General features: G+C 41.5%; 1 protein-coding gene and 1 gene segment (V, D, J or C); one reads left to right on the top strand and one right to left on the bottom strand.

Annotated features, from left to right (window-relative positions):
• The first annotated feature begins 313 nt into the window (after positions 1-313).
• On the top strand, positions 314-9775 carry LOC113010376 (uncharacterized). 2 transcript variants are annotated; one of them, XM_080292392.1, is made up of 3 exons: positions 314-565; positions 6968-7564; positions 9145-9775. In XM_080292392.1, the coding sequence occupies exons 1-3, from the start codon at positions 394-396 to the stop codon at positions 9267-9269; spliced, it is 894 nt and encodes a 297-aa protein (XP_080148518.1). In that variant the 5' UTR covers positions 314-393; the 3' UTR covers positions 9270-9775. The 2 variants fall into 2 exon arrangements, with proteins under 2 accessions (XP_080148518.1, XP_080148517.1); XM_080292391.1 differs by having other exon boundaries at positions 6968-9775.
• Positions 9776-9823: 48 nt separating this feature from the next.
• On the bottom strand, positions 9824-19388 carry LOC145421725 (T cell receptor alpha variable 38-2/delta variable 8-like). The segment is given in 3 exon segments: positions 9824-10482; positions 16160-16290; positions 16412-19388. Coding segments are annotated over 3 exon segments (432 nt in total).
• Between the last annotated feature and the right edge of the window lie 1930 nt (positions 19389-21318).

Raw genomic sequence — 21318 nt, 5'->3', positions numbered from 1 at the left:
CGAAAAATAAGCTGCTGCAGTTTCTGCTCTTTTGTCTTTGATATTTTTGTATGAGTATGATGGATTTGTTTAGTTGTGTATTAAAAGTTAAATGAAAGTCAGCACTGAAAGCTAAACAGTCAAAATAATTTCCTTTGTTTTTATTCCACATCCTGCATGGAGCTTCAGTCATTCATGGATCTGTTTTCTCTTCTCACTGCAGCCTTGCTGCTCACAATCATTTATTCATTTACTGCAACAAACTGAGATGTTAAAGGAACTAAAGGCAACACTCGTGTACTGCCGGAACCTCACCGCGTGACACAGGCGGAAGTAAACAAACAAAGGCGTCATTACCGTCCCACGTGTGTGAGCTGAGTGTGTGAGCTGAGTGTGTGAGCTGCGGCAGCAACGATGCCTTCAGTTCAGTATCTGAGAGAGTTCATCAACGAGCGACTAACTGCTGCTGCTGAACAAATATTCTTGGAGTTTGAAAAAACGATCGTCCAGTACGAGGAAGAGATCGACCGTCAGCGCAGACTGCTGGATATCACCTGGAAACCCCAAATCAAGCTGCACAGGACAGGTGAGTGTCCCTCTGAGGGAGGATCCTGATCACAGCTCTGCGGGACGTTTGTTGGATTGTGTGTCCACAGGTCTTTGTACTTTGCGTCGTAATAAAATGACGGTAAAAGGCTCCGCCCACTCTCTATCCATGTCTTACCATGCAACGACTCTGTGAATGCACTGGAGAAGTGTAGTGGTAGAGTCCTCCGTCAGGAATGAGATATGTGTGTCGACTTTTTATTCTCCCTTAAGATTATCGTGCCATAACGCTGCACAGAGCAGCTCTGCTAACAGGTTATGGGCCCAGAGCAGCAGTAAAGAGATCCTGTAACTGCCAAAGGAAGGGCAGCGTTTCCTGGAAAGCCGCAGGTTACCGGCAGGTGTTAAAAGTTTGGCACGATTGAGTGAGTAAGCGTTTTTGTGCATCATGAGCAGACGCACGGCAGAGTCGGGCAGTCGATATTCCCGTTTGCAGTTTGATGGAGATGAAAGGAAATATGAGATATGGGAAACGAAGTTCCTTGGTCATCTCAGACTACAAGGTTTGAAAGATGTCATCTTAAAGGCTGAGGGTGATGAAGAAGCCGATGGTGAAGATGATGACAAAAATGCAGAAGCATATGCAGAGTTGATACAATTTCTGGATGACAAAAGTTTATCGTTAGTTATGAGAGATGCAGTTGATGACGGACGGAAAGCCCTAAAAATTTTGAGAGGTCATTATGCAGGAGTGGGCAAGCCAAGGATCATAAGTCTGTACACCGAACTTACTTCTCTCACAAATGAAAAGAATGAAAGTGTGACGGACTATATTATCCGAGCAGAAGCAATTATCACAGCGTTAAAAAGTGAGTCATTAACTGATGGACTTCTGATCGCAATGATAATGAGAGGTCTACCAGAGAGGTTTAAACCCCTGATTGTGCACGTTACACAGAGCGAAGCAAAAATCACATTCTCAGAGTTTAAAGTAAAACTCAGAAGTTATGAAGAAACCGAGAGAATGCGTGCGGCTGTAACTGATGACAACGTAATGAGGACAAAAGTGCAATTAGACCAGGATTCTACTTCATGGCGAGCAGATGACCGAAGATCAAAGAATAATGAGATTGTGTGTTTTAAATGTGGACTAAAGGGACACACTGCAAGAATGTGCCGATCCAGAGTATGGTGCAGTTTTTGCCGGAGTAGTACACACAAAGATGCGACCTGTAGAAGGAAGCTAAGACGGGATGAAGCGAGAGGGGTTGTGGAGAAGGACTACGCGTTCAAGACGGGCTCCGAACCCCAGAGGGTCCCGGACGGCGGCCAAGAGATGCTGAATAACCAGCTACTGGTGGATACGGGAGCGACGTCACATATCTTTACGAAGATCGAGAGTTTTAAGACTTTTGATGACACATTTCGACCCGAGGCTCATTGTGTAGAGTTGGCTGACGGAAGGCGGAGCAGAGGAGCTGCAAAGCGGCGAGGAGATGCTGAGATAAGTATGATTGACAGTAAAGGACGCAGTCACAAGGTCACATTGAAACAAGCACTCTACATTCCATCGTTTCCACAGGACATTTTGTCAGTAAAAGCAGCTACTAGTAACGGAGCCACTGTGGTTTTCAAACACGGGGACAGTTTTCTTAAACATGTTGATGGAACAAAATTCCCTATATATGAACACGAGAGACTGTTCTTTATAAACACTGTGCAAGAGTTTGAAGAGAAATGTAATGGATGTTTTGATATGCAAACGTGGCATGAAATTCTAGGACACTGTAATTATGAGGATGTTCAAAATCTGCAAAATGTCGTTGATGGAATGGAAATTAAGGGTAAAATCAACAAAAATATGCAATGTGAAGCCTGTATACAAGGGAAGTTTACTCAAACTAGGAACCGAGAACCGGATGAAAAGGCCAGGGCAGCATTAGAGTTGGTACATACGGATTTAGCTGGTCCGATTACGCCAAACTCTAAAGAAGGGTTTAAGTATGTTTTGTCGTTTGTTGATGATTATTCAGGTGCAACATTTGTATATAATCTGAAACACAAGAGTGATACAACTCAAGCAACTGAAAGATTTATTGCAGAGGTGGCGTCATATGGGAAAATCAAGTGCATTCGTTCTGATAATGGAACTGAATTTACAAGCAGTCAGTTCAGAGATTTATTAAGTAGACACGGCATTAGGCAGGAAACTTCGGCGCCATATTCGCCTCATCAAAACGGAACAGCAGAGAGGAACTGGCGTACACTTTTTGACATGGCGAGATGCATGTTAGTTGAGAGCGAATTGCCAAAGTCTTTATGGCCATATGCAGTACAAACCGCGGGAGTGATTCGGAACCGATGTTTTAACAAACGCACAGGTCAGACAGCGTATAAGATGTTAACTGGAAAAAGACCTGATCTTTCTAGAATGAAAAAATTCGGATCATTGTGCTATGCTTATAAACAAAATAGGGGAAAGCTGGATCCAAGATGCGACAAAGGTGTTTTCTTGGGATATGACAAAAATAGTCCAGCATATTTGATCTATTTCCCAAAAACCGGGAAAGTTGAAAAGCACAGATTGATAAAAATACTAAATCCCGCGACAATGGATCAACAAACACAGAGTGATCAGATGTATGAAGATGAGGTTTATGAATCCAGAAAAGATGGTGAACCCAAACAGACGAAGGATGAGGATATTCCAGATGGTAGTGAAAGCAGTCAAACTGAGTCCGAGGTTAAAACTGATGATAAAGTAGATGCTGGAGCTACACGTTATCCATCCAGAATCAGAAAGAGACCTGATTATTTGAGTGATTATATCACGGATGTGAAAGAGTGTGAAAATGAACAGATGACGAAACCAGTTTCAAAGTCTAAGTTAGACAAATTCTCTGTATTTGTGTTTGGAATATAAGATGTTTTTTCGGAGGATTGTTTTTCCCCAACCTGTGTACAAGTGGGGGTGTTGGATTGTGTGTCCACAGGTGTTTGTACTTTGCGTCGTAATAAAATGACGGTAAAAGGCTCCGCCCACTCTCTATCCATGTCTTACCATGCAACGACTCTGTGAATGGACTGGAGAAGTGTAGTGGTAGAGTCCTCCGTCAGGAATGAGATATGTGTGTCGACTTTTTATTCTCCCTTAAAATTATTATGCCATAACGCTGCCCAGAGCAGCTCTGCTAACAACGTTTCTGATTGTGAGGACTTTTTGGAGACTTAAGTAAGAAAATGTACTTATGTACCACTTGGTTATGTCCTCATGTGCGACGCGATCGCGAAAACAGCAAACAATTAACGCCACGCCGATGTTGTTCACGGGACAGACTCTTGTCGCCGTTATCGTTTTATTTCTCCGGTTTCAGCGTTTTTGCTCCACAACTACAGCGAGCAGTTTACTTTGTGCACTAACATGGACTCGAGTCAACCAGCGCCACCTCTGGCCACGTGCCACAGCCTACAGCCAGATCAGCCTGTGACACATCTGCACCACGTTTGAATTCGTTTCATGCACATTTGTACCTTTCAATTGTGTCTGTTTGTGCGTCATCCAAAGAAACCTTTGAAGAATGAAATGATATCATATATTCCTTATTGGCCTACATTTGTACAAAATTCCAAATTATATACACAAAGTCATAGAAATCACCACTCCAATTGGTCATCATGATTTTGATATTCTCTTTTTCCATAACAATGAAATACGCCTTGGACAAATATGACACATCAATATTTCATTAGTGTTGTCACATCACATCCTGTAAGCATCGTCTGCCTGTGTCCTTTCCTCCGGAAATGAATATTTCCAGCCAATATAGGCAACCCATCAACATGGCTGGAGTTATATACAGTCTGTATAAGTGTGTAAGGAGACGGCAGTTACTGTGAATTTACAGGACTTTCTCTGTTCATGGGCTAACTTGTGGAGTAGGGTCTGTATTCTCTCTGTATTCATTTGTGGCCTTTTTCCTTGTAGCTGATTTTTAATGAGAGTTGATTTATCTGTTAACTGTGAGGATCCAGCCAACATTTCTGCATTTCTCTCGTATTTTCAACAGCTGATGTCAGTCATCATCAGCACTGACAAGAGGTGTAAACTTTCTGTGTTTTTCTGACTGACATTCCTACTTTTAAGCCTTGTTTTAACAGTATGCACTGCTTGAAAAAGTAAAGGAATGCTTTTTAACCAGAGTATAGCATCAGGTCAGTCAAACTACTGGCATATTGATCTGGTCAGTTAAGTAGCAGAGTGGGTTAGGGACGGGAATCCAAGGACCTGGACTGCTGGGCACTGGCTGTCCTCAAGAACTGGTTCCTGGTAATCCAATTCAAGTAATTCAATTGTTAGTCTGTCTGGTTATTGATCCCACTGTTCTTGCACTACAATCAGGTGATTTTAGTTTGCGTGTGAGAGGAGTGAAATAGCGGCGCACTCTGCAACATGATTATGGACATTACATTTATTTTTATTGCACAAAAGGATGAGAACATGATGGTAAAGTAGAAACTGGATCCAGGACAAAACGGCTGCTAACACAACTATGACTCTGCAAGCACCTGTGCAGTCAGCATGCTAATGCTAAGCTAGCCAAGAGCCCAGAGTGACGCTGCAGCTGAGAGCTGACCCCATTAACATTAAAGTTTTGTAATGACTAGTACAATGAGTTACTTTCTTCTAGTAGTAAATACTGCAGTACTGTACTAATTCAAATTAATTTTAAGTGCTCCATGTAATATGTGTAGCAACGTTTTGTTTTGTTTTGGGGTTTTTGTCATTTACCACCCCAGCACTGATCACAACAAAGGAGAAATACCTCTTACATGCACAAATTAATTTGTATGAAGTAATGTCTTTGATGTGCTGCTTAATGATAGCGGTGACTCTCAAAGCAGAGGCAATAAGGATCGAAGACAGAATTGATACAAAATTGGAACATTAAGCGTTATCAATAATCAGTTGGAATCACTAAATTCTTCTTAATTTCCATTCATATCTGGGATGTTATGTTTCATTCCATCTGGTACTACGAGGTTACAACTCTGTCCAGGAGCTCAGTGATGGGCAGATCGAGATCTAGGGGGGGATTCCCCTGGACGCATCTGTCATTTCATGCCCTACAACAGGGGTGTCCAACTCCAGTCCTCGAGGGCTACTATCCTGCAGCTTTTAGATGCATCCCTACCCCAGCACAGCTTAATCAAATGGTTGGAATACCTCTTCAGCATGCCATCAAGTTTGGCAAAGGCCTGGTAACAAGTCATTCATTAGATTCAGTTGTGTTGGAACAAGGCTGCATCTAAAAGCTGCAGGACAGTAGCTCTCAAGGACTGGAGTTGGACACCCCTGCCCTACAAGCAAATAGGGCCAATTGAACTACTGAGTACCATTTTGAGTGGTTACAGTAAAATTTTTAGGGAGTCCTTGAATTCAGCCACACGGCATCCTTTCATTCCCAACTAGGGCTGCACGATTTTGCATAAAATGAGAATCACGATTTTTTTTTGGCTTAGAATTGAGATCACGATTCTCTCACGATTTTCTTTTCCAGTATAAATATTTATTGTACTTATTAACTGCACATCAACTTCGTAACAGTTGAGACTGAACATAAAAACAATAAATAAACATAAAAACAACAAATGTCTCACGTTTTGTTGTTGCCGTAAAATGTTGTACTGCTTGTAATTCCGTCTCTACCGTTGCTCGACGCTGCGTGTACAGAGCAGGTAGTGCAACAATAGAAAAATAGTTGCGGGACGGCACTGTGTAGCGTTTGTCTAGGGTGTTGATCATTTTCCTAAATCCCTCGTTTTGCACAGTGTTGATGGGAGCCATATCTTTGGTCAGGTGATAAGTGATAGCCTCCGTGATTTCTTTGTGCCTGCAGGAGTTCGACGGGTATAGGGAAGCGCTGTATAAGGTTCCTGTTATTGATGTTTGGGTGGTTGACCGGGACGGATTTTCTCCTGTCACTTTCTCGTCATCCCTGACGTGCTCTCCATTGTGTTTTCCTGCTAATTTTAGCATCACACAGCACAGCTTCTGTATCACGTGGTATAAGGCTCCGCCCTTGTCATTTGTTGAGCAGGAAGAGTGAGCGCTTGTTTTCATGCAGATTATGTCCCGGATCAAAATGCGGTACAATCGTCGTCTTTTTATTTTTTATTTTTTTAAATCGTTGTCATTTGGAAATGAGATCGCACATAAGTATGAATCGAGATCGCGATTTTCCAACGATTAATCGTGCAGTTCTATTCCGAACACATACCCAGTCCATGGCACTATAGATATCAAGCTTAATTTAATTTTCCATTTTGATCTGATACATGTTCAAAGTCTTCCTTTATTTTTTGTGCAGTATATTTGCTCAGTATGATTTTTTTTCTATTTTCACATCACCTTTCTTTTAATTGTCTCCTTTTTCCCCTCCAGATGTCCCACAGCAGCATTTCTGTAAGGAGGAGGAAGTTATCGCTGATCAGCAGCATTTCTGTAGGGAGGAGGAAGTTATCGCTGATCAGCAGCTCTGGAACCAGGAGAGGAGCTCCAATCTGGACCAAGAGGAACCAGAAGCTCCACAGATTAAAGAGGAACAGGAGCAACTCTGTAGCAGTCAGGAAGGAGAGCAGCTGGTACTAAAGGAGGAGAATCATACCTTTATGGTGACTGCTGCTGAAAAAAGAGACCACAGTGAACCAGAACCAACAAGAGACCAACTCAACTGTGTCAGCTCTGCTGTAGCAGTGAGACAATATCAGGGAGGAAGGAAGAAAGATTCACAATCACGAAGAAATAAAAAAAAAGGTCACAATAATGTAGAACACCAACCTACGCCAGACAGTCAGTGCAAGTCTGACAAAAGTAAAAAGTCTTTAAAATGTGATGTTTGTGGAAAAGCCTACAAATATAATTATGAAATGGAAAGACATTATAGAATCCATACAGGGGAGAAGCCGTTTTCCTGTAAAACATGTGGGAAAATGTTTGCACGTAGTGGTTCTGTAGTGCAGCACATGAGAATCCACACAGGTGAGAAACCATATTCTTGCAAAGTGTGTGGGAAAAGTTTTAGACAGACAAATGGTTTAACTGTCCACATGATCACGCACACAGGTGAGAAGCGGTATCACTGTGAAATATGTGGGAAAATGTTTGCACGTAGTAATGGCTTATTGAGGCACAAAAAAGTTCACACAAGTGAGAAACCTTATTATTGTAAAACATGTGGGAAAACATTTCCACTTAGAAACTTGTTTTTGATACACACAAAACGTCACACAGGTGAGAAACCATATCATTGTAAAACATGTGGGAAAATGTTCAAGCGTAACAGTCATTTAAAAGAGCACATAAGAATACACACAGGTGAGAAACCATATCATTGTAAAACCTGTGGGAATTCATTTAGATATCGTGCTCACTTGTTGCGTCACATGAAAATACACATATAGAGGTGTACTCTTTTAACAAAATTAACAGTTTAGTAAGCTGTGTTGAGTGCAAAGTTAAACATAAGTCAGCATGGGAACTAATGGTAAGCACAGCATGGTAGTGAGGAGGTCATGGTTAGAGTTTCATTTTAAAAGCAGGTGGAAGTGGCACATTTTTACAAATTATTCCATTTACAAAATGTTTTAAGAGCATTATCAATTCTTTACCCAAGCAACAGTGATGGGGATAACACCATTGCTTTTTTCAGTAATTAGTAATCTAACTAATTACTATTTCTATCGTTATAATGCTGTTGCTGTTACTGTTACTATGAAGAAAATGCGGTGCAGGCACGTTACAGTTTCTCAACACACAGTTGGTTGAAGCTGTGTTCATCTTGCTGGGAGCTAGTGGGGCGAAACAGTCCCACAAGTCCCACTGGTTGGCTGAGGAAGGATAAAGTAGTCATGGTAAACCAATTACATGACCAATTTAAGATAACGTGGTGGCACAAATAATTTGTGTGGCATCTTATTTGATGCAGAGTGTTCTGTAAATAGTTTAAAATGGTTATTAACAAAGTCTTTGCTGCATTTTTTTGGTAAATAGTTGCATATAACTTTTTTATTTGCAAAACTCCTGCATAGGTTTTTAAAATGTACAATGTCTATTTGCATTTCATGTTATGAAAATGATTTGTTAAATGTTTATTGTTGTTACAGTAAAAAAAAAAAAAGATTTCATGGGGGTGGGGGTTGTTTGTTTTGGTTATTTACATATTTTTTTAATCAATTGTATTATTGAAAACATAACTGTAAATTCAGATGTGAGTTTGTGCTGAAAAGAATGATACCAAACAAGGCATGATAAATAGTTCTTGAAAGGTGAAATGTAGAGGTCAAATCAACCCTGGACCTCAGAGGGTTAAACTTTTTTTTCTAAAGTAACACCATAGTTACTTTTCTTTGTATTTAGTTACTTTTATAATATTGTAACTTAGTTAATAACTTACTTTTTTCAAGAAGTAACTATAGCTAATTACTTTTTCAAAGTAACTTGCCCAACAGTACTGAGGAATACATTTTCTATGTAGAAGTCTTTAAACTGTTTCCTAACCGAATGAAGTGCAAACATTTGGTTTCTGCTCTTATATCTCTTTTGCATTGCTGTCATTGCAGCTACTACATCACAAAACAGAACACACACCGAGAAGACCTGCTTCATCAATGAAATTAATTTCTTTTTGATTTTTTTTCATTTCAGGTTGTTTGTTTGTGCTCTGGTTCTGGACAGTAACCTTTGATGTTTAAAGGTGTCTTGTAAAAATTTCAAACGTGCATCCAGCAGCATGGAAAGGCCAGTGAGTGATAAAATAAATGGAAATACAATATTTATTTTAGATTTGTGTTTCCGCAGAGTACAGCTTTACCCTGTGTTCTAGTTTGTTGAGTGGAATCCTGTGAGATCAGTCGAACCTCCAGCTGTCAGACTACACTGTGATAAATTTGAGATTTTTAAAAAATGTGCTAACTACTGCACCATCATGCTGCTTTTCCAATTCTTTTAATAAGAATAACTTGAAAGCTCATTTAGATATAATTTTTTAATGTTGCTGTTTATATCATTCATTTGTCTCATTTTCTTTTGGTCATTTAATTCATTGACACTCGTTTTCTGTTACTTTTAGCTTTTTTGTAGAGTTTTAGACTCAAGACGTGGTGGGACGCTCATATATAGAGGTAGTTAGCATTTTCATTGATGATTTCTGTTCCTCTGCAAGCGTTAAATTAAACATTTCACCTGTTAAAATCTCCTGTACTTACTGTGTTTGAGAAAAAAGTTTCTTGTCAGTCTATCCTCAGTGAAGAGACAATAACTCACATCCTTATTTATTGGGTTGGGTTTTCTCTGGCTTCCTCCATGCAGTTAGTGGGGTTAGATTCATTGTATTCTTGCAGAATGTGGGCAGCAGCTTTTGCAGAAACATCTGTGGTCATGTGACACAGTTCTGTCTTTCTGTTTCATCCTTACCTCTGCTGCTGTATGAACAAACATTTTGAAGAAGCAGGAAGTAGATTCATCACAAAATAATAGAAGTATGACGTTAGCTAGCTGTTATTGTATTTCAGTGAGTAGCTTGTGTCACATGACTGATTATCTTGAATAATTTCTGTTATTTTACACAATAAACATTATTCACTCAAATTGTCACTACAACAAACCCAACTGGGCAGAGGTTTAACAGTGTGTGGCTCCCTCTAGTGGATGTTGTGGAGTATTCTGTTGTCTTTGCTCCAAAGGTTTTTGTACAGAGTTTTGCTGTTTCCTGTCACTGTGGGCCTCACAGCACAGTAGTACACAGCAGAGTCAGACAGCTGAAGCTTCTGGATCTTCAGAGGAACTGATCTGATGCTGGAATCCAGTGTGGATGAAAATCTCTCCTTGAACTCGTCTGCTGTGTTTCCTTGATCCCCACTAACACGACTCAGGATGAATTTGGGGCTGTTGTTTCCATCCTGTTTGTACCAGAAGAGAGAAGTACCTGTTAAACTGCTGCTGTTATAGAGACAGTGAAGTGTCACTGTGCCTCCTGCAGCAGCAGTCTCTTCTCCTTTTGCTTGCAGCACGTTGTCTTTTTGTGCTCTGCATTCTGTAAAACACCAACAAACAGTATCAGTGTGCTGTTAAAGAATCACGTCAATGTTGATATCAAAGAAACAGAGTTGTGTTCATACCGAGGCACATAGCAGCCAGCAGCACTGAGATGAACAGAGGCGTCATATCTGCAGTGTAGAGTAACTGTGAGCTACAGCAAGTATAAAGAAGCTGTGATCTCTCTGTTTAGTCTTCATCAACACTAAGTTGGTGGATTAGAAGGAGGAGCCTGATCACAGTGACAGGACTCATTCACAGCCCTGTGTTATTCCCCCTGCTGACAGCTTCACACTCAGCACGTCTTTCTGCTGCTCTGCTTTCCTTGGCAGCAGGAAGTCTACAAAGTGAAAAGTCAATGATCCTTAAACACATCAGTGTGTGAAGGGCGAGTGTGGCTTGTAGTGTTCGGCACTTTGAGAGTCTCAAAGACAAATTTTTTTAATAGAAACACAATTAAAACTCTGCTGAAGCTGAAAGTCAAGATCAGATAGGAAGTGAATATTAGACTCAGGATCAACTCCAAATGTAGCGCTGTACGTGTCCAAGCCAAAAAGAAGACATCACCCTCCCTGCCTACATATTCAGTGTGACAATGGAGATAGGGAGTTGATGTGTTTCTGACACATGGGATATTTGGGAATAAATCTGAAAGAATAAGTCCTGAATGTAAATACACAGCTCAGAGTCCACACAGGTAACAATGATCACTGGGGCTGGGTATCGTCACTGATTTCTAGAATCGATTCGATTCACGATTCGGTTAGATTTGAATCTGGGAAATTTTGCCTCAGACAGTCAGAAATATTATTATTCAGATCAGTACATTTATATATTTTTGTATCTATAAAAAAGGAAGCTGACACTTGCAAGACTTTATCAAAGGTGTGAGCATCACAGCAGAGGCCTTTGTGTCAAAGTAGCTGAAGATAAAACACAGACACGTTTTGCATAATTTTTAAAAGTTTACATTTGTTCAGAAGCCTACTGAACAGCAGAAATTTGGTTTATTTTTCGGAAGTAAGTCAAAGAAAAAAAAACAGCGACCGACAGCGCTGTAAACAACGGTAGACTTCTGCGTAACAAGCAAGCAAATAATGCAGAAAACATTTTTAGACAGGAAACTGTTCTTGAAGTACAGAGAGACAGAGAGAGAGCTGTGCATGAAGTGTGATTTTATCCTGGTGGAAGCAAAACAGCAAAAGTCAGAGGGAGTCCATGACAATGTTTATGTGAAGTTTGGATCTTCTTTTGCTGCTGGTTCAGTCAATATTGTTTGGAGAGAGATAAAACTAACAGCTTTAGAATCAGCGCAAAAACGACGTAAACACAAAGCGCGGACCCGCCGAAACATCAGAATCAGCGAGCTGTCGGCTTTCAGCCCCGACCGTGTCCGTGCCGTCGGGTGAGAAACGCGACATCTCAGTGATTCTGATCCGTCGGCGGGTCCGCGCTTTGTGTTTACATCTTTGTGCAGAAGCCGTGTTCCTGCTCTCATTTACTGTTTTAGCTGTTTGGTGGTTGTTGAAATTTTGTGAGGTTTAACCTGAGATTCTGGCATTTTGGGCAAAATAAATTTATATTAAAAAATCGATTCAGGATTTTAATGAATCGATATCACGTTATCCAAGCCAGAATCGATATTAATCGATAAATCGATTATCAAAGCCCACCCCTAATGATCACCTCTTCTGTGAAGACAGCAGAATGTATACTGGGGGAAAATCGTAACAATCGTAAGCCACATTTCTGGTGACACCAACAAACTGAATAAAGTGATGAGGAAGGCTTAATGCAAACTGGATATACAGGAAGCTGTGGTGGAGAGAAGGTCACTGCACAAGCTGTTATCTATCAGCCTCTTACAGTAAGAGCTCCTTGTCTAACAGGCTGCTCCAGCTCCACTGACACAAGCACAGATACAGATAATCTCTCACACTTCATGAAATAATTCTTTATGACACAGAATCAGCTGTTTGTCTCAGCCGGAACCAGTGTTGGTCAAGTTACTTGAAAAAAGTAATCCGTAACTAATTACTGATTACTTCCCCAAAAAAGTAATCCTGTTACTTTACTCATTACTTATTTTCAAAAGTAATTAATTACTTAGTTACTTAGTTACTTTTTAAAAACACGATTTACAACCTGAATAGGTGATAAAGTGATAGATCTTTCAGCCCAATTCTACTTTTTCTGCATAATCCATCATACAAAATGTAATCAAATGGAAAAGTCTCTTTTTAAAACTTGTTTATTAGTTTTAATCTTTTAACTTTATGCATCAAGCAAAAATTTAATTATATGCAACATTCTCTGACTGGAAGAAATTAGTTTAACAGTTAAACCTATTTTCTGCACATTCCAGCACATAAAATAAAATATTGTGTGTTTACACTCAGTCTTTCAAATAGATGCAAGTAAAACACAGCAGAAAATAAATAAAGTCAAAGACTCAGCGGTCCTGTTGCTCTATTTTCACCTGTAAAGCAGGACTGAGGTAGGCGGAGGTTTACCCTGGTGCAGGTGTGCCGCGGTCAGTGGAAGAATCCGTGAGTTTCTCTGTGAGTTTCCCATTACGTCGTAGCTACTCGGTGCTTGTTGGAAGTTTAGGGTTTTTTCGCTGTAAAAAGAAGTTTTCTTCCCACGCACAGCGGACACTAATGTTTTTGTCACTTTTTATGGAATCAAACTCAAAGTAAGGTCAGTACTTCCACGCTTTAAACGCTGCACGCTCATACTCTCTCTGCACTCGATATGTGATCCATTGTTGATCTGCACACAGCTGTTGTCACGAACGTCGCACTCGCTTACGTCACTGTCGTGAGACATTCTCGCAAAGAAATCACGGTTTTAGTAACGCAGTAACGCAGCATTCCCACGGGAAAGTAACAGTAATCTAATTACCTTTTTTGCAATAGTAATCCCTTACTTTACTCGTTACTTGAAAAAAGTAATCAGATTACAGTAACGCGTTACTGCCCATCTCTGGCCGGCACCGTAACAACACTTTACACTCAGTTATTACCATACACTTTCAGGACATCTGACATGTGCTGTGTGTCATAATTAGCTATGTGGTGATATCTTATGGACACAAATGCAACATGGTGGTGGCAGGACTCCAACAAGTACTTAGTCTGGATTTGTCAGGACAACTTATAAAGCCAAAAAATGCAAAGAGAAAGTCAGGTATTACAAAATAAGCAAACACAAGACAGAAAAAAACAAAAGCTGCCAAAAAAGGGAAAACAGCACAACGAGAACAAATAAAAGATAAACACAGAGACTGATGGAAAAGAATGGGAACAGTATATAGAATTAACTAAATAAATCATAAAAGACACTACTAAGCATTTTAAGATAGAAAAACTCAAAAAAGAAGAAGAAGAAAGAACCCAAACCACCATAGTCACATTTTACATGTATTGAATTTTAATCAGGTTTTCATTTTCACTTTTAACATGTTTTACATACTTGACTTCTTTGCTAATTGTGTTATTATTATTACTGTTCTCATGCTGTCCTACCATGGAAGCACAGCATGAGTAGAGGTCTCTTTTTTTCCTCTTGTACTTTCCCATTGTAGTGTATATTTCAGTGTTTTTCTGTAACGCTACCGATCTCCAACCTGTATCCCCATGTGATGTCTGTGTTGTGTGTGTGTAAGGTCGGGGGGGGGGGGGGGGGGGGGGGGTCCCATTTCACTGCAGAGAAACCTGCATGTGGCGAATAAAGCTTGGATTGATTGATATTATTATTATTTCTAATTATTTATGAAATATCTATTGGGGAGCGAGTGAGTGAACAATGAAACGGCAGTAAACACCCAATCAGAACAAACACACAGGTGAGAAACTATATACATGACATCACTGAAAAATCAGACTCACACAGAGGATTTGTGTCAAATGTAAGGAAAGTTTAAAGCAGATGTTCAAGCCACGATAGAAAAACACTGTGAGAATGTCAAAGTAGGTCATGCAGGCATGAAGCACCTTTAGATTAGATTATTATGTTGTGACTTTGTTACATGTGAAACTGAGTTATTTTATTTTGTTTCTGATTTTTAAACACTGTCATCCAATAAATAAGAAAGTTATATCCTGATGACCTTTAGGGGTGGCTGTAGCTCAGACGGTAGAGCAGGTCAGCCGCTGATCGGGAGGTTGGTGGTTTGATCCCTGCCTCCCCCAGATTGCATGCCAAATGTCCTTGGGCAAGATACTAACCCCGATTTGCTCTCTGATACATCCATCGGAGTGTGAATGCATATGAATAAAAGTTCGAAAGCATATTGTATACTGTACATATTTCACATGAACAGTTTTTACTGTTTGTAGTTATTTCATTATTGTTTCTTTGCGTCTGAACGTTCCTGCAGTTGGTTTGTGGTTGATGTGGATTTGCTGCTCATGTGAATCCTCCCACAGTGTTTCATTAGCAGCTGTAACCACAGTGACTCTGATAAAACAGGAATTAGCAGAATCCATCTGATATGAAGCTGTGCTTTGAATACCACTTCCCTCCTCTTTGAAGAGTAGTCAGATATCTGTGTTCCGGTTTTTGTACAGCCTCTTCTACACTTTGTATCACTGTGTTTGTAGAGCACAGTAGTAGAGAGCTGTGTCTGCCAGGGTTAGGGCTGCTATGGTCAGATTAGTTGTTGTAGGTGATGTTTGGGATCCATATCGATTATTGGGAATATATTCACTTGTGCTGTCTTTTGCTCCTTTCCAGAGTATAAACTGAGGAGCCTGAAGGTCAGAATCATGTCTGTACCAATAAAGCCAAGGAGTATCATCACTCGTCTCATAGCTACATGTGAGTGTGACAGATTCTCCTTCTGTTTCAGTGACTTCAGGTTGTTGAGGAGTGATTGAGTCTCCAGCTGTTAGTCCTGGAAAAAGGAAGAAGAAAAGTAGTGAAATGCAGTCTGTATATCTGCTTAATGCAGCAGCTTCAACTAAACTTTAATCCCTGTTCTTAAACTCACCTATAATGTGAGATAGAAGCAAAAAGAGGTGCAGCAACATGTCTTTGGAGTTATTAAAGCCAGACAGACAGCACATGAACAATGTTCTTCCACTGCAGCACAATGACCAACAAATAATGTCATTGGATGAGCTCAACTTCAGTGGGCGGGGCCATTTTAATAGCTCAGCCAATCAAATAGTTTTGTGCTTCCACAGCAGCTCTGTCTCTGTCTCTGATCTTTACTGCTTCATTTCTCTGTTGTCTTTGTCATCAGTCCAATGACACAAGAATCAGAGGTTTAACAGTGTGTGGCTCCCTCTAGTGGATGTTGTGGAGTATTCTGTTGTCTTTGCTCCAAAGGTTTTTGTGCAGAGTTTTGCTGTTTCCTGTCACTGTGGGCCTCACAGCACAGTAGTACACAGCAGAGTCAGACAGCTGAAGCTTCTGGATTTTCAGTGGGACTGACTTTTCTTTGAGTTCAGCATCAAATCTGTTCTTTGGGAATTCTTGAGCATTATCGCCGGCTGTTTTATCACGTCGTAAAACATATTTTGGAAAGTCATTTACTTCTTGTTTGTACCAGAACAAATATGGATATGTATCAGTTGTTTCAAAGTTACATCCAAGTGTAACTGTGTCTCCTTCAGCAGCAATGACATCTCCTTGTTCCTGGATCACTTTGTCTTCTCCTTTACACTCTGAGGAAGAACAGAACATGCAGAGGAAGAGATGGATCAATAAACATGATTAAAAACTCACCATTAATCAGACTCACACATTTATTTAAGCAGAGGAAACATGTTGATGTTTGTATCTCACCAAAGAAAAGAGCAGCAAGAATAATCCACAGCCAATGTTCCATCTGTACAACAAGGTTTAAATCAACAGGAGAAACTAGCTGATGTTCAACATTCAGTCTGAGAATTGTTCTCTTCACAGCAGCACTTATTATTGACACAATGGTTGAACACAGTGCAGAAGGAGAGCCCCGCCTACTGGATGATGTCGCCCTCTAGTGGAGCTGAGCAGTGTGGAAAATGCTTCCTGTGTTTTGTAGACAGACTGTGGGTTTGCTGACACTTACAGTACGATTACAATCAGCCCATTTATATTTTCAAAGGAAAAGAAGTATGTCAGCCAACATACTGGACATTTTTCTACTGAACAATAAATGTGCTGCCACTACTGTAGTTATTGTACAGTACTGTTATTCAATAATACTTCAAATATGAACCAATTATTATTATTTTATTTCATTTTTATACAATCAAAACTTTACAAACGTTGCTATAAAAAAAGTCTGAAATGTAATAATTTTGAAATTCATTTTAAGCTTCCAATAACTTTATTTTGTAGGTTACATTACTGATAATCAATATGTCATTTAATTATTTTTCAGCCACACACGCGCGTTCGAGCTCAACAACGTGTTTGTTTTGCATTCAAACACAGAAGCTTGGTATGTTATAATATTTAAGGATGGTTTGTTTCCCAGGTCTGCCATTACTGCCTTAATGACTCTCAAGCTCCATTATTACACTGTTGCCAAAAATACTGTAAATGTGATATACAAACAGTAATGGCTCCATTTTCTTACCCTAGCTTACAATATAAAGCACTTTGAGGCTGTTGTTGTGATTTTTCTGTTGTATAAATAAAACTGAATTGATTTTTTTCCATTTATCAGAGGCGGGTAGCGGGGGCAACAGCCTAAGCAGACAATCCCAGACCCAGCAGAGCGCTGCTTTCCTCCCAAGTCGTCTGATGGTTTGCCAGAATTGCTCGTCTTTACCACAAATTCAGAGAATCTGGAGACTTCTCCACGCATGGGACAAAACTGAAGAACTAAGAACTGATTAGGTTTTTGGTTTTACCATGGATTTAGAGAGTTACTGTTGGATTTCAGTATGAATTCATTTACACATGATGAGGCACATTACACTCATTGGGCCGAAGTCCTCATTTTAGGTTTAACGGCGTTTTTATCAGGTAAAGTTGAATTCTTAGACATGAATTGATCTGCAGTTTGGGGAAGGCCTTGAAGAGGACTGGCGGTGGCACCCAGACCGGACAGATGCCCAAAGAAGGCATCCCCTAGAAGCAGTACTAACTGTACGGTCAAAGACCTCTGCAGTAATTATTCAATTTTCAATTCAACTTATTTATACAGCGGCAAATCACAACAACAGTCTCCTCAAGACCCTACAATAATACCTACAGAGAAAAACCCAACAATCACATGACCCCCTATGAGCAAGTATTTTGGCGACAGTGGGAAGGATAAACTCCCTTTTAACAGGAAGAAACCTCCAGCATAACCAGGCTCAGGGAGGGGCGGGGCCATCTGCTGTGATTGGTTGGAGTGAGAGAAGGAAGACAGGACGAACACCAAGTGACATCACCACCCAGAGGAGAGGAATACAACTGGTGGGAAGGCTAGCAAAGATGAACAGTCCGTGTCCTCAATAAATCGGTCCAGGATTCCATAGAATCAAGTGGATGGGCTCAGACAATTAGGAATGAATTTTGGGAGAAGAGAAAACCTTAACGGATGAATGAGGGGAACCCTCGATCAGGTATCGACGTGGATCGACTCTGAACGGCACCAATTTCTGAAATGAACAGAGGTGACAGTCAGCAGCTTTGGACGGGTTTGCGAACTGATTAGAGTAAAACCACCTTCTATAATCATAACCCCCAAAACTGGCAGAGCGCCACCTGATTCCACGAACCTCACAGAAGATGATAAGTCCATTTTGAATGTCGTCAGAACCGCGAGTCGGCTTGGAGAGTGGTCTCGAATGGCTATGTCAAGGAGGGAGGGTTTAGATGTTGCTAGTGAAAGCACATGAGAACTGAAGGGACACCTTGAGGAATAATGCGCATTTTTACCAAATATTTAATATTTCCAGATTGCAGTCGGGTAATAATAATAATAATGGATTGCATTTATATAGCGCTTTTCGCTATACAGCTCCCCCGCTGACCCCAGTAGGCACCCCCATACTCTGCAACCCGCCAGGGAAAGGGGGCTCAGGCCCATCCGGACCGGGGCCCAGAACAACAGCGCCACCCGGCCCCACAGAGCCCGGGACAGTCCACCCGACCCCACCACAGAGAAAACTGCACCCACCCCGTCATCCACTCACCTTCCAGACTACACAAGACAATAGACGCCCAGGCTGAGATCTTCCTCCACCTCTCCTGTATCTCCCCCTCCTGCAGAGTTTGTTTTTTTATTACCCAGAGAGAACAAGCATGGATGCAGAGGAAAAAAACAACATAAAAGATTATAATTTTCTAACTTTTAATTCTGCCATAATTTTAGTTTGGAAAGGGGGGATTCAGTTTTAGCTGCTGGAGTTTAAGAAATTGGATGTTAAAATAGATATATACATATTTAATGCTTCTAAATGGTGAATGTCGTCAACATACAAGGATCTATGAATAATTACTGTTTTATGTCCATTCATGTCCACAGTCTCGTTAACTCACGTATTGACTAGTGTAATCCTCTCTTGCATGGTCTCCCCCAAAAATATCTCCAACTTCAACTGGTTCAAAACTCAGCTGCATTATTACAAGAACCCCCTCCGACCAGAACATCACCCCTGTTCTCCAGGAGCTTCACTGGCTCCCTGTGAAATTCCAGATAGTGTACAAGAGGAGCTTCTATCCCCAAGCCATCCGTGCCCTAAACACACACACCCGCCCTCTCACATCATCTATAATTGACTGAGACAGGACTCTTCCAGACACTAAACCAAGGCACAATGTACATTTCAATTCCTTTCATTTTAAATATGTTTATATTGTCTATCCTGTAAAATAGTCAGATGTCTATTCATATTAATGTACAGAATTCACCTGCTTGCTGCTACTACTGCACATTCACCCAATGTATATACTATATATATATATATATATATATATATATATATATATACACCAGCTACTGGTAGACAGAACAATCAGCCGAGACTGCAAGACCAGACTGACCAACCTGTGCACTGCCTGGATTGATTACAAGAAGGCCTATGACTCAATGCCCCACAGCTGGATACTGGAATGCCTAGAATTGTACAAGATCAATGGGACCCTAAGAGCCTTCATCAGGAACTCAATGGGGATGTGGCGTACAACACTAGAGGCCAACTCCAAGCCCATAGCACAAGTTACCATCAAGTGCGGGATCTACCAAGGAGATGCTCTGTCCCCACTGCTGTTCTGCATAGGCCTGAACCCCCTCAGTGAGATCATTAACAAGACTGGCTACGGATACCGACTACGGAACGGAGCAGTTGTCAGCCACCTCCTGTACATGGATGACATCAAGCTGTATGCCAAGAGTGAACGAGACATCGATTCACTGATCCACACTACCAGGCTATACAGCAATGACATTGGAATGTCGTTCGGACTGGAGAAGTGTAGTCGGATGGTAACAAAGAGAGGGAAGGTAGTCAGAACTGAGGGGATTGAACTACCAGAAGGCAACATTGCAGACATAGAGGACAGTTACAAGTACCTGGGGATCCCGCAGGCAAATGGGAACCATGAAGAGGCCGCTAGAAAGGCTGCAACCACCAAGTACCTGCAGAGGGTCAGGCAAGTCCTGAGGAGTCACCTGAATGGTAAGAACAAGATCCGGGCCATCAACACATACGCCCTGCCCGTGATCAGGTACCCTGCTGGGGTAATAAGCTGGCCAAAGGAGGAGATAGAAGCCACTGACATAAAGACAAGAAAGCTCCTGACCATGCATGGAGGGTTTCACCCCAAGTCCAGCACCCTGAGGCTGTACGCTAAGCGGAAGGAAGGGGGCCGGGGACTGGTGAGTGTCAGCACCACAGTCCAGGATGAGACAACGAACATCCAAGAATACATTGGGAAGATGGCCCCAACTGACCGAGTGCTCAGTGAATACCTCAGGCAGCAGAAACCCAAGAAAGAGGAGGGAGACGAGGAACCATCATGGAAGGACAGGCCCCTGCACGGTATGTACCACCGGCAGATAGAGGAGGTGGCTGATATCCAGAAATCCTACCAGTGGCTGGACAAAGCTGGACTGAAAGACAGCACAGAGGCACTAATCATGGCAGCACAACACCCAGCTCTGAGTACAAGATCCATAGAGGCTGGGGTCTATCACACCAGGCAAGACCCCAGGTGCAGGCTGTGTAAAGATGCCCCAGAGACTATCCAGCACATAACAGCAGGGTGCAAGATGCTAGCAGGCAAGGCATACATGGAACGCCATAACCAAGTGGCCGGCATAGTGTACAGGAACATCTGTGCCGAGTATAACCTAGAAGTCCCGAGGTCAAAATGGGAGATGCCCCCAAGGGTGGTGGAGAATGACCGAGCTAAGATCCTGTGGGACTTCCAGATACAGACGGACAAAATGGTGGTGGCTAACCAACCGGACATAGTGGTGGTAGACAAACAGAAGAAGACGGCCGTAGTGATCGATGTAGCGGTTCCCAATGACAGCAATATCAGGAAGAAGGAACACGAGAAGCTGGAGAAATACCAAGGGCTCAGAGAAGAGCTCGAGAGGATGTGGAGGGTGAAGGTAACGGTGGTCCCCGTGGTAATCGGAGCACTAGGTGCGGTGACTCCCAAGCTAGGCGAGTGGCTCCAGCAGATCCCGGGAAAAACATCGGAGATCTCTGTCCAGAAGAGCGCAGTCCTGGGAACAGCTAAGATACTGCGCAGGACCCTCA

This window comes from Astatotilapia calliptera, chromosome 18, assembly GCF_964374335.1.
Source record: "Astatotilapia calliptera chromosome 18, fAstCal68.1, whole genome shotgun sequence".
Classification (NCBI taxonomy): domain Eukaryota; kingdom Metazoa; phylum Chordata; class Actinopteri; order Cichliformes; family Cichlidae; genus Astatotilapia; species Astatotilapia calliptera.
The sequence above is the reverse complement of the archived record's forward strand: the minus strand, read 5'-3'. Positions and strand labels throughout refer to the sequence as shown.

Excerpts from the sequence above, each read along its gene's own strand:
- LOC113010376 (XM_080292391.1), top strand. The coding sequence starts at position 394 with ATGCCTTCAGTTCAGTATCTGAGAGAGTTCATCAACGAGCGACTAACT. Across the intron at positions 566-6,967 it reads AATCAAGCTGCACAGGACAG|ATGTCCCACAGCAGCATTTC; the intron begins GTGAGTGTCCCT and ends TTTCCCCTCCAG.